The sequence below is a fragment of the Musca domestica genome, unplaced genomic scaffold (genome assembly GCF_030504385.1).
Source record: "Musca domestica strain aabys unplaced genomic scaffold, Musca_domestica.polishedcontigs.V.1.1 33, whole genome shotgun sequence".
In the NCBI taxonomy this organism is placed as follows: domain Eukaryota; kingdom Metazoa; phylum Arthropoda; class Insecta; order Diptera; family Muscidae; genus Musca; species Musca domestica.
The window spans coordinates 10498902-10512154 of NW_026712312.1; the positions used below are offsets into that span (position 1 = coordinate 10498902).

At 39.1% G+C, this 13253-nt stretch overlaps 2 protein-coding genes across 2 annotated transcripts in view; one reads left to right on the forward strand and one right to left on the reverse strand.

The window, feature by feature from the left end:
- LOC101895939 (elongation of very long chain fatty acids protein AAEL008004) overlaps positions 1-13253 on the forward strand; it is a 49630-nt gene that overhangs the window by 1429 nt on the left and 34948 nt on the right. The window lies entirely within an intron of this gene.
- Positions 1444-12099, reverse strand: LOC101890125 (elongation of very long chain fatty acids protein 7). The gene is made up of 6 exons (XM_005176033.4): positions 11407-12099; positions 7879-8069; positions 7716-7793; positions 5545-5707; positions 5320-5456; positions 1444-2479 (listed from the first exon to the last, which is right to left on the reverse strand). Exons 1-6 carry the CDS (start codon positions 11549-11551, stop codon positions 2183-2185), a joined length of 1011 nt encoding a protein of 336 aa, XP_005176090.1. The 5' UTR covers positions 11552-12099; the 3' UTR covers positions 1444-2182.

Sequence of the window (13253 nt, forward strand, 5' to 3'; positions counted from 1 at the left end):
TTTCTTCAAAGAATATTTATGGTGACAAACGTCAATTGTTGTTTATTTTTTTTCAATAACTAAATTAGAGAACAATTTTTTGGAATATTAATTTGAAAATCGTGTTATAAATTACTTTTAATAACTACTCTTGTTGGGGTTTACTAAATATGTCTTGCTGAAGATGTCAACTGATGATGGTTTTAAAGAGAAGGAATGTTTCAGTAACGTTGGGTTTTCCATATTCAGACAGAATGGTATATGGTTGCCATTATGGGATATCGTAAATACTTAATTGCATATTGCCTGCAATTGTGCTATGCGACACTTTAATTGCGGAGGTAAAAATGGGTTGAAGATAGTTATTTCATTGAAGGAGTAGTATTTCTGTTTTCTTTCGATGGCATCGATGGTTTCAATAGATGCATGTTTTCCTGAGTTATATATGTCTTAATTTTGAACTTGAGCCAGTCAATTCGATAGAGTATAGTTTTATTATCATATATTTAAAAAAAAATATTTTAAAACTCTTATATTGGGAAAACACAAGAATGAAATTTCGGGGTTATTCAACAATATTGAATCTAAAATAGTAGGACAATATAGTTTTATCACAAAATTGTTCAATTTGTTACCCCTTTCGCCGCAAATCTGCCTTTATTTCGCAATCAAATTCGAAATAATTTTAGTACACGCGACCAGGTTCAGTCCAGAAGTATATCTTTCATATATATTCTCGTTCGATTTCAATTTCATTGTGCGCGGCATGTTTACTATTGGTCCAAATGGGATGGATTTCGATACATTCGAGTGAATTCAAACCTGAAGAAAATACTTCAAATTTGGTAAAATCGCTTCTGATACACCTATAGTTCCCATATATTTTCTTCGTCCGATTTGGTGTTTAAGTCTCTCACATTTGTAATATGCTCTCCACAACAATGATATTTAAAACCAGATATCGTATATATTGTGGACCAAATATGTAATATCAGACCAAATTGGTTAGATTTTTTCACATTCAGCTGAAGTTATCCTGGACGCAAATATGTCATTTGTTGAAACTCAGTTCCCATACATCTATTGCTCGATAGAAGACTAAAACTTTGCATATGCAGGCTATTTTAATCGGATTGATTCAAATTTCGTATTCGAAATTTGTAATGGTACTACAGTCTATGCCTAAAAATTTCATATGCAGGTCCACGTCATCGTATAGCCTCCGTATAAAAGTCATCGTTTACATGGAAAATTCGAACTTGGATGCTTTTTTACTTGTTTCAATTATCTTCAGGAACACTTCACAAATCACCAGTAGGAATACGACAAAACAACATTTTTTTATTCAACAGATTTCTGCCTTACGAATGACTTTATTTATTTAATTATTTAATAATAACATTAAGAACTAAATTGTACACCAAAATATGAATTTATCCTAAAGTCGAAGAGTAGGGAATATGGGTTTGTGTTTTTTTAGCTTTACAATTGTTCGTAATTAAAGACTAGTTTAGACTTAAACACAGTGTTTGGGCTGACGAAGTTGGACTCTTTGCAGTGCCTTGTCCCGTCTGTGAGGGAGGAAGATGGACATGGGACACACTGCACAACAAGGCTACAAACTGCTTGTGGCGCCGTTCAACGGAGCCTTTCAAGGATGCCATCACTGGACCGAGCATCGCCTTCGCAATTCATATATACACGAACTTGCCTTACATACATAATACTAAATAATATTCTACATACGTACATACATATTTACATCAAAAGTGTTGAAAACAAAAAACAAAAACAAAAAAACCATAAACTAATAGAGGAATGATCACCAGCAGGTCAACTCACAACTCGGGAATATGTTCTCCGGCGATGCATTCCCCAGCACACGTCCATGTGCTGCCTACATAAATTTACATACATAGATCCCAGAACCGCCATTCATCGAAGGGCGCCTCTGTAGCGTATAGACACTAGCAATTCGAATGCAGTACTGAAAACTGAAAAGTTTGACGGCTTCAAGTCTCATCTCACTGCTAGGCTTTAAAATTCGTTCTTATATGTATGGGTACACTAAACTAAAATGTGTCACTGTCGGATGGAACAGCGACCATGTTGTACGCGAACGAGCTGCTGTGTACGCTCGTCCTCGATGTTCGAAAGCTAGGGAGTAGTTAACGGTAGAGTTTGGACGCAGGCCGATGCAACGTTAGTTGACCTTCTTTTGACTTAATGATGGCAGGATATCCTGGCTGTTGTGGTTGTTGTTCACTTCCAAAGACTTTGGCTTCTGCAGGGATTCGCTGGCGCAGGTTGCTGCCTGGTTGGCTGCTGCAAGGGCCGTAGTGTTTTTGCCTTTTTTGTAGGCCTGTATGTAGAAGTTCATGAAGAGGCAGAAGAAAATCGAGGAGTTGAGCAGCAGCAAGCTGGAAATGAATTTGGAGAACTGGCACTGTTGGCTGAAGAGGGCGCGAATGGTGTGAATGATGCAGAGAATGAATTGAGCCTGAAAGAAATGTGAAACGAAAAATGTAATTAAGGCCACAAATGAAGTAACAACAATTTCGGAAATAAAGCCGGTCTTTAATTTTTCGAGACCCATGTCTTATCATATTTGAAAATTAAACCTGCGTGCTGGAAGTGTGTATGGGCAAATAGTTGAATTACAGATTGTTGCAAAATTTGGCCTCCCTTGCAAATAGACACTTTCGAATCTTTCACAACTTTATTTTGGGGGAAATAATATTTTTTCTGACGCACACACTTACATGCCAGCGATGTGTGTTTGTCAAGCAATGAACGACATTGCAAAATATAATTAAGCCGTTCCGCTTAAAAATCGTAAATTCCTAGGATTGTGTTTGGGCTGTTGCCAAGTTCACCTCTGGCGAGGTTGCGACTTCATTAAACACACATTCGTACAAATACATTCTGAATTGGGAACTTTGTACTCTTCCGTTAACGAAATTCCAGAAAAAAACATTTGCGGAATTACCGTTTTTGCCAGAGCTAACCTGTTACCTGAGAACCTGAACTGTTCAAATGACGCACATGAAATATTTTGCATTTTAAAAGGTGGCGTGTTGAGAAGTTTGGCTGATTTTAATTGTGGGAAACCCAAGCAACACTGGAAAGACGAATGTACGTTGTCGGCCAATCGGTCGGATCGGAGTGCTATTGCCCTTCATCATATTCGGGTCGTGTTCAATTCTGGGTCCTCTCTGACCTTGAATCCATGAAAATGCTCCACTCACCCACAATCCACAAATCGGGGTACATACAGGTGAAATATTGTTGACAATATCGCTATTTAATCCAAACCACAGTACCGATTGCGATGTTCCATTGTGTAGCACACAAACACACACACAGACATATATACATCATAGTCGCCTCGCTTATGAGTGACCTACAAAGCAGTTCGTTGGTCAACAACTAAGCAGTGCAACAAGTTTCCATTGCCGCTCTGCCATAGTTTCGGCTTCTTGTTGCTGCTGAAGCGAGAATGTTGCAGCCGGCGCATACCCAATAACACAGCAGTGGCATGTTTATCCATCGGTCGGTCGTTCGTTCGGTCGGTGTGACTGTCGTCAATCTGCCAGCCCAATGAAGTAACAACTGATATTAAGCATGTGTTCGAGCTTTCGTATATTCTTGACTCGACGGCTTCACTTTGCAAATAGTTGCAATCGACGTCAAAGACGCGGTGGAGAAGGTGTAATGATGTCGGGTCACATGTAAAGCGTTTCTCATTTACAGAATTTTAGAAATAAGGTTGTTGGCTTTAGTCAATTCGCTGTTGTGGGCAAGATTCCAAAATGTATGATAGAACAGACTCCTTTTCGCTGATCCAAGATTCGAAACACGATTTCGACTTGTTGACATTTCTGAATAGTTTATGTTCGTGTGTTTCGCATAGAATGGAATTTATAAAAAAGTTGGACTTTTCAGGAGAGCCATCATAGACTTTTTAAATATTTGTTCTACCAAAGTTTGTTGGATTATTTTATATTTATTTTTTAACATGCAAATAAATGAATACCAAGAGAACATTCTGCAAAACATTTTTGCAAGGAAATAGCCAACTCTGATGCCGTACAGTTTTACCAAAAATATCGACCCTTGGATACACCCTATGGTCTTTGACCCCTGCCTTCCCCAATTGCGAGGGTATATTCAAGTCGGTGACCACAGCACCATTATCTAACATTGTTGTAACTTTGAATGTGTTACGTTAGCAAGTCTTGTTTGTCTTGTGTCTAGCTTGACTCACTGATCTGCTAAGCTGGAGGCGGCATAGCTAATGCTTGAGCGTCTGTGTGGCTGCGCAGCACTCAAGTGGCACGAGAGCTTCAAAATCAGTTTGTCGACCGAGTGGAATTGTTTATAGTTTAATATCGGCGATGTAAAGAACGTGGTTTTACTATTTTTCCTTCCATTTTTGCACAGACTGCAGCTCATACTCATGCATGAAGACTACGGAGCTGGGTGAGAGAGCGCGGGCTGGGGAGTAGCAGGTTCGCTGCTTTTCCATTATTTCCCAATAGATTTCAATTTCAAGTTTTATTCAAACATTCAGACAGCAATGGAAACGTTTTGAAAACGTAATTTATATCTTGCGCTTGGCTAATTTGAGTTTCAGTTCTGTGTATGTTTGCTTCGTAATAATATTGAGCATTCTCTAGCAAATTAGCACGATTTAAAGTATTTGCATTTTGCCGCAATTTTGTAATAGATTTCGATTTCAGTAGTCGTGACCGTTGGCCCAGAGAGGAGCAGCATTAGCCAACAGGTTTTATTTAGGAAAAAAATCTCCGGGGATATTATATTTTATAGTCCATAGGCACATGTTGAAATGGGTTCTTCGGTCACATAAATGGGTTGGATTTAGGTCCAACATCACCACCAACGATATTTTTCGGTTAGCTGCTGCCAACTATGAGCTTGCTTTTTGTTTTTCTTCTAGGCATGCAGAAGGCATGGTGGAAAACCGGAAAATTTGTCTACACTGTAATTTTGGATTGGAATGTAAGTCAAGTTTTTGGAAATAGGAAAAACAAAGCGATTGAAAATCTATTCTGTGTGAATTGCATACAAGTTGCGTTGTAACCGGTTGTGCTTTGTGGTAGTTCTCCTTTGATTCCGCACGAATGTTCAGATACTTAATTGCATAATATTGAGATTTATATTCTATGCTGTTTGTTCACAGTCTGTCAGGGAAATGTTTGCAAAAAGGGAAGCTAATCTTGTGTCCAAGTCCATGCAAACGGCATAGCGGTTGCGTTCGAAACGATATGAGATGGGAAAGCTTTCCCATAGGTAATAGAACGCTTCATTGTTACTTACGATTTGCAATTCTGTCATATACTTCTTCCACCAGAGGAATTTGGCGTAGTTTGGACCCATGGCGGACATCATGTAGTAGAAGTACATGCAAATGTGGACGAAATTGTTGAGCAGGTTGGGGAATGTTGCATTGCCACCTACGAGTAAAGAAAAAAATACACCCACACAAGTGTAGAAGGTTAATTACTTTTCCAATTTCGACTCGTCTCAATTGTTAAAACTTACCGGCAACGAATTTTACCAGGACCCATGTTTCCAATGGCGTTACAGAGTGGTGATACACATGCAACCAGGTGATTTGCGACGACTTCTTGCGGAGCACAAAGAACACTGTGTCGGCGAATTCAGTCAGCTTTGATAGGTAGTAAACATAGCAAAGGTTCAGCATCTGCAAGGAGAGAGGGGTATTAATGAGCGACTGTAAGTACAAAGCATTATCAATAGAATGGTTTTCTTGTCACACCGACGAAGAATCATCTCAAACCACTCATCAAATCTGAAAATGTGCGAAAATGACGTGAATAAACTGTGGGTCCAATTACCTCCGTGTTAAACATAGGAACATCGGTAAACCAATCTGTTTTAGTGCTGATAACGTTTTTATTTGTTTGTTGTTTTTTTGAACAAAGTCATCGTGTGGTGAGATTAAGAATACACACACATACTCACACAAACGTACATAAATGTAAACGCGCACTTCTATACTCATTACCAACCATGAACAAAAATGTCAATAAGATTGGCCACCAGATGTAGGTACGAGAAGACTTCGTTGTACATGCCTGTGTATACTGCATTCACAAACACACACACTCACACGCTGACACACACACACACACAAATGCCACAGTGTTTAGTCAGCCAGTTCAATAACAAAAATTGGTTAAACCAACTATCGGTTGGCTAGTTATGCAACAGCAACAACGACCTTCAGCACGAAAATTGTGCTTAAAAGAAAAACAAATAAAAACAAAACATTCTACGAATGAGGCAAATGTATGGATTGCTCGATTGGATTGGAAAACGGAGTGATGGCAGGCTAGTAAGCGGTGTTGCGTTCGTTGTTTGAGGAGCGGAAGTGCCCATGTCCGAGGGACGGCCATGCCTTGTTTTTCACATTCGACATTTCTGGGCTAGCCTGCTTGTGTCTTAAGTCTTTCGATATCGCACAACCGAAATAGAGAACAAACCAAATAAACGCCGAGAGCGCAAACAAATGGACGAGCTTGTCGTCCAGCAATGAAGTCATCTTCTGCATTGGACATTAAAATGCTTACATAACAAATAATGTGAATTGTTCTATTTATCCCTAACTGCCATGTGGCTCGATACTTTTGCTGGGTGAAGAATTGTTTGTGCTTTGAGCAAAAATGGACAATATCTAATCTAAATTAATGGCGGAACGCTTCACAGCGCAAGGTATTGCTAATAGTTTTTATTTGTATATTTCGCTTTCGAGGTGAGCTGATCTTAAAATAATCTGAAATTCTATGCTATCTGGCCTGAATGGGAAACGAAACCAGATTCGACCTTCGCAATATTTTGCGCATTATTTCCACAACAACTACATGGCTTCAAAGGCATGTATCTAGTTGGGCAAGGCATGCATCTAGTAGGGATTTGAGTTCCACGGACCGAATTCCAGCCGACCTCAGTTGTATTATCAATGATTTTATTTGTCTATTTCTCTTTCCAGGCGACTTGTTTTGTTTCTAAAATCTCGTATCGATCGATCATACGAATATTGTTTAAATTATAAAAAAAAAACAAACGAACTGCATATTGCGTCAATATCCAAACAAAAGTACAAATGACCAATGATCAACCAATTACAATTGCCTGTTGAAGTTGAAAAGTCTGAGGTGACAATCGGACGTTTGCCTTCCGTCTATTGCCTTTGTGGAAACGACTGCCGTTGCAGACAAACGATTTTGCTTTGTCATTTAGTTTTTTTTTTCATGGTTCGACTAAGCCCTGTGACAATTAAAGTACTAATAAAAAAGTGGTGTCCGCTTGGATAATGAGTCTTAAAAAATTATGAATAAAAGTTTATTGCTCCTTTGCAAAAGGAACGCTAGTTTGATCACATTCAATTCATCAAAGTTCGACCATTATTTTTTATTGGGGAGCTGTCATTTGGAAGCAACATGCACACTCTTCTTGCCTTATGCCCTGTATTGGTGGCCCTCAACGCTAAACAGTTACTCTTTTTTGTTTTTTGAATCCGTTTATGTTATAATGCCACATTAAAATAAAACTGATAGATTTCCTCAAAGTACAGAACATTATATGTTAATGCATTAGAGCCCTATGCTCCAAAATTGCAACCAAACGCGGTTTCATTGACTTCTTGGCGAGACGGCCAATCTTCTTCAAAGGAACAACATTTCACTTACCCGTTTTGACATTGGGCTATCCGAATAGTCCACTGGCTGACATTTAAGATTGTAATTCAGCCATCCTGCTACAAGATGCTAAAAATAGACAAAAATGAATGAGTTCGATTAGGAGTTTCTCAATGGTTTGTGTGGGGGCATCTCCCCCAAATGTTTGACATACCTCATAGAACATGTACGCACTGATGGCTACTTGGAATGCATTGTAAATGACCATGGTTCGTTTGAGCTGGAACGGCTTGCGATCACGCATGAAATACGGTCCTATCACCAGCACCCAGGACAAATAAATGCCGACCAAGCCGAATGTGTATAGCGGGTTTGACATCATTGGGAAACGATTGGATCGGGGATCTGCAAGGGGAAACTTACATTAAAATCGGCAGCTGAATGGTATGGCCAACAGAATTTGTGGTAAAAAAAAGTTCTAATGGACCGTTTTGGTTCTCTTTGGGATAGGTGGTTTAAATTGGAATTACACTTTTGTGTCCACCACCAACTAGGTCGAGCTTGGGGAACATAGGATTCGAGTACACTCATCTGTCCAATTGAACATGGCTAAAAAAGTTCGGCTCTGTTATACATGTTGTTGTTATTGTTCTTGTCGTTGTTGCTGTTGCGTAAGCAAATTTTGGGGATTTTGTTCGAAATACACTTTTCAGTTCAGGGGCAACTGTTTCGATTCGTGTTTTGGAAAAAAGGGAGAAGGGGCTTCACTTCACTTCAATTAGAGACTTGGTAATGAAAATAAAAACAAGAAATGCAAAACAAAAGCAACAACAACAACAGCCACAACAAGTAAACATTCACTTTAAATGTGAACGAATTTATTAAAGAGTGACTTTCAGCAGTTTATATTTCAGGTTTGCTGGTTCAATACAGCCAAGCCGATTTTTTTTTTGGCAAAAATGCAATGCAACTACGGTCACCGTACAAATGGTTCCTCTTCATCCGGTTTTAATACAAAAATATCTTGTATGTGGAAATGAAACAGCCACAGAGACTAAGATGCTCCTTTGAAGTCGATCTTCGATCTGTCAGCTTTGTTTTGCAATATCCCCAACACAAATGCAATGTTTATCTGTTGCTTGTCAGGCTTACTAAAATGGAGAAGATTCAATGCAGTTCTTGCTGTTGTGGTTTCCCACTGGAAATAGAAGTGTAGGAATTATGTCTAGATACACGTCGTTACAAACAACTTCCTCAGTTATTGGCGATTACATTTTTCCGGAATTACTTAAAAACTAAATCAGATGAAGAAATCTGAACTGGCTAGTTGCGTAAGCAGTTTAAGGAACATTTCGCTTGGATTAACACTCCAAGCCATGAGCATAGACTGAAGCAGAGTCAATTTGCAAATCATATTAAAATAATTAAGTTTCGATTTTAACTTGTTTTCCGGCTTTTTACTAAGACCTGGCCTTTTGGTCGTAATTGCTCGTGTGTCACATGGGGCACAATATTTAATGTCAATTTCTGTATTTTTCTACAATTGCAAACAACAAAAGCTACAACAACACCGCAATTAATTCAGTTCCCTAAACAATGACTATTTTAAGAAGAAGACTAAACACACGCTTTATGTTCGTCGTTCGACATTTAAACAATGGCAAACAATAGTAACTCCATAAATGATGTTCAACTAGGCATTCGTTTGTTTGTTCGTTCGTTCGTTCATTCGTTCGCTTAACCGCCTAATGCGTACCAACAAATATGAATATGAACCACGTTATAATGAGCTACCCCCACGGAGGAGGGGGCGATCGGAGAGGTGCACGTAGCTAGTTAAATGTAATTAAAACCTTTTTTGTTTTATATTTCTCTCTCTAAAAACGCTTTAACGACAATCATAATTGTCTGGAAAACAAAATCTAAAGCAAAGCACAGCACAGCACAGCAGCAGATCTAAAGAACATATCATAGCCGCTGACATTGGCAAGGTTTCCTTCTTTTTTGTTGTTGTCGTATACGTCTTCAAGCAATGATGTTTGTGGGTTCACTTAGAATTCGGCTATTGTTGAATTACTTCTGAGGCTAGATACATTTCGTACGATTAGACTAATTTGTTTGTGATTTGGGGGGACTTTGAAAATAAATGCTTCCACCCGGCACCGGGGCATTAGCACAGCAGAGCACATTCGCAAATTATAAGTCAGGCCACAAATAGAAAGAGTGTAGTCTACAAATATGAAGGGTATAGCATATATGTTATTTGATTCTTCATGTCTTCCTTGGATCCACTGGGGTGAGAGACCCGTGAGACCCCAAATTTTGTTAAATGTTTCCTTAACGAATCTAAAATTTAAAATAACGAAATCTGATTTTTATTGCAATTACATGGCCGATTACCAATCGCCAAGACCCAATTGCGTCTCTATATAATAAACACCAGTCTAATAGTTATGCATTCAAAATTGATTATTCCGATATTATCGTCGTGTTGTTTACACCAATGATAACTGGGAAAAGTTTCCGTTTCAAAGTTTACATCCATCGCCAGTACTTAGAATGGTGATTATTACTTAATGTCCGTTATTAGCACTTGTTATTGGCACTCGATCGCATACGGGTGATCTTAATCAATTTACCCCTGATAACGGCGAATGGAATTCCCCTAACTTGTATCCGCAGTTCGTTTACTTTAATTGCCACCGTGGTAAGCGGACGTGTAATTGAAAAAGAACAATTATTGCTAATCATATTGGAGGGCGGGCGAGAAATTTCTTCCATTCTCCTATAGCTAGGCAGACACAACACACAAACACACACACACCTGCAATTGCATGGCGTAATAAACGTATTTGCATTATGAAATATTGAATAAAACTATTAATTATTAAATAAATCAAAACATTTCGATCGGTGGAGACAGCGTTAAAATCTGCAGGTGAAATTCGCACTGATGGCGCCCAAGTGATTAAATGCCGTATTGAAATGCCAACATTGACCTTGTTACTAAATTAGCTGTGCGTCGGTGCCATCAAGAAGAAGAAGATCGACTCATGTCCAGCAACCTTTTGAATTGGTTTGCTGAATGGCTTGGTGCAATGCAAGCATAAACATGAATGTGTTAAGGGACAAATATGACCATTTAATACACATATGGATCAAGGGTTACCTTTTTGAGTCGCCAGATGAGAAATATTTTGTGTTCCTTCTCATATTTCAGTTTTATCTATTACCGGTCTATTTTCTTAAAACTTTATTTCCTTCGTGTGGAAACTGAAAAATTGAGAAGTTGACCATTCTTATGCCTAACTGTTGCACATCCCAGGAACGTATGCAATGTGGAGGGGGAGGGGGGGGGCACCATGATTCCCAAATGATTACTGTTTTGATAGGCTTGTACTATTTCTATGAAACATTAATTTTTTCTCCGAAATATTTTGAATAGTCTTGTACGCGTACGTCTCTGGCACACACGTACATATGTGCATTCTCGGTAATCCCCATTAAAGCAACGAATTGACAATCGAGCAAGTGTGTTTAGCAAGTGTAAGGCTGAGAAAACTAGTTTTTACTGTTTTTCTTTTTTTACTTCAGCGACAAATCTTTCCTGAGTACTTTGTGAACAATTGTAAACAAGCTGTATCTGATCGGAACTATCCGAACGTTACGCCGTGATACAGGTTCGGAGGCAAAGGGAAACTTCACATTGCAGATCCGATCGCGTTCGACATATCATACTTACCGCCGTAGTCCTCCTCCACCAGGTAATAGTATCGCTGCATTAATCCACTGAAGTTCTTTGTCACGTAATGCGATTTGAATTCCTCGATGGCGATGTGGGCAATCTCCGCGGCCATGTCAAAGCCTGATGTAATGTTTCTGTTCATTTTGAGGGAGTTTTGTTTTTGTTTTCTTTTTGGTTTTGTATGGGGTTGCTTGGATGGAGCAAGTTCTTGAGTTTATTCGGATATTTTTCTATTTCAACTCGAATGAAATAAAATAGCACAATTCAATTCAATTCGATTCGATTCGATTCACAATTCGAGTGGTTTCGTCGTCGCTACAGTATTCAAAATTTGTTATAATTTTCAAATTGTAACGTATGCTATGAGCACATTATCACTTCTTGTGTTATTGTTGTTGTTATTGTTTTGAGCAGATTGTTTGTTGTAAGTGTTGTTGAGAAACAATCCCGTATTGGAAATGTTTGCGCTTTTGTAATCCACTTCGGGCGATTGTTTGTTTTGCAATGACTGTTTGTTCGCTGCTCGGTTCCGTTCTTTGTTGCCTGATTTACAACTCGATCGTTAATGTGTGTTTTTCATGTTTTGGAAACGATAATTATTTTGTTCAAGTTTTATCGGAGGTGGGCTTCTTTGCCAAACCGAACCGTACGAATTTTTATGCTCAACTGACTCCTAAACTTCTCAACCTGCATAAGATAATATAAGTTTTTGAACAACGATCAAGACGCAATCTGGTAAAGACAACAACACCAGCACACTAGCTCACACATACACCGACACAGGGGTGCACGAAGCCAAGCTCAGATTGTAGAATAAAGACACCGCCAGCACAGCGCTCAGCCGGCTTCGGAAATATCGATCATAACAATAATCACAGCCCAAGCGACAGTCAAGCACGGCCGAAACGAGCCGGCAGAGGCACATCTACAATGTGCCGACGAGGTGGTAGCAGAGCAGAGCAGAACACAGCGAAGAGTGACAACGTTTACGTCGACAGTGGTTGTCATTCATTCTTTCCTTCATTCGTTCAATAAAGCAATGACTTCGAAAACCGAGGTGACGTTTCGAATTGAGCCGAAACCAAATATAAGCTTTAGAAAAAAACCAAAACCGCACACACAAACATATGCTCACGCGCACACAGCCACTGACAGAGTCTGAGGCAGACGAATACAAATACGAGTGCAGTTAAAAGTTCTTTTGAATTATTAATGAAAAGCTTTACCTTGCTTCTCCTTTGGCTAGAATGTGCGTCAAGAAGAAATCCTTGTGAACGTGTGTGTGTGTGTGTGCAGTTACCTGTTAGTCTGTGGGCCGGCGCGACATCAGTTGATCACATCTCCGCGGTCAACCTTTGGACCTATTGATGGCTGTCATCGATGAAAAAGAGAAATACCAACAGTAAATAACAAACACAAATGCGGACATAGCTGACATTGTGTTCGTTTGCGAATGTGGACCAATGAAAGAGGGGAAGTACAATGAAATCGGAAGATATTCAATGAATACGGAGGCAAGTCTACGACAAGCTGCAAGAATCTGTGTAAAATAGAGATGAAGTGGAAGAAAAAAATCCGTTTGAATACGATGAAGGTCATCAATATTTCTAGCTTTTTATTTGCCGGATGAATGATTTCATTGTCGCAATGGGTCGAGAAATACAAAATACTCTACTTAGAAGTCAGCCTTTCGATTCTGTGTCGGCAGAATCACGGACAGTTGCCGGCAAAAATGGGGGGATACTTTAAAGGGATTAATTCGAATTCTGAATACAATTTAAAAATGGCAACAAGCTGCCTCTTGGTCTGGAAGTTTTTTTAAGCAAACAATCATTCAATACTTT

Bases quoted from the DNA above. Each gene is read 5' to 3' on its own strand.
- LOC101890125 (XM_005176033.4), bottom strand. From the start codon at position 11,551: ATGAACAGAAACATTACATCAGGCTTTGACATGGCCGCGGAGATTGCC. The intron at 8,070-11,406 runs GTAAGTATGATA...TTCCCCTTGCAG, and splicing joins GGTGGAGGAGGACTACGGCG to ATCCCCGATCCAATCGTTTC. The intron at 2,480-5,319 runs GTAAGTAACAAT...CATTTCTTTCAG, and splicing joins ATATGACAGAATTGCAAATC to GCTCAATTCATTCTCTGCAT.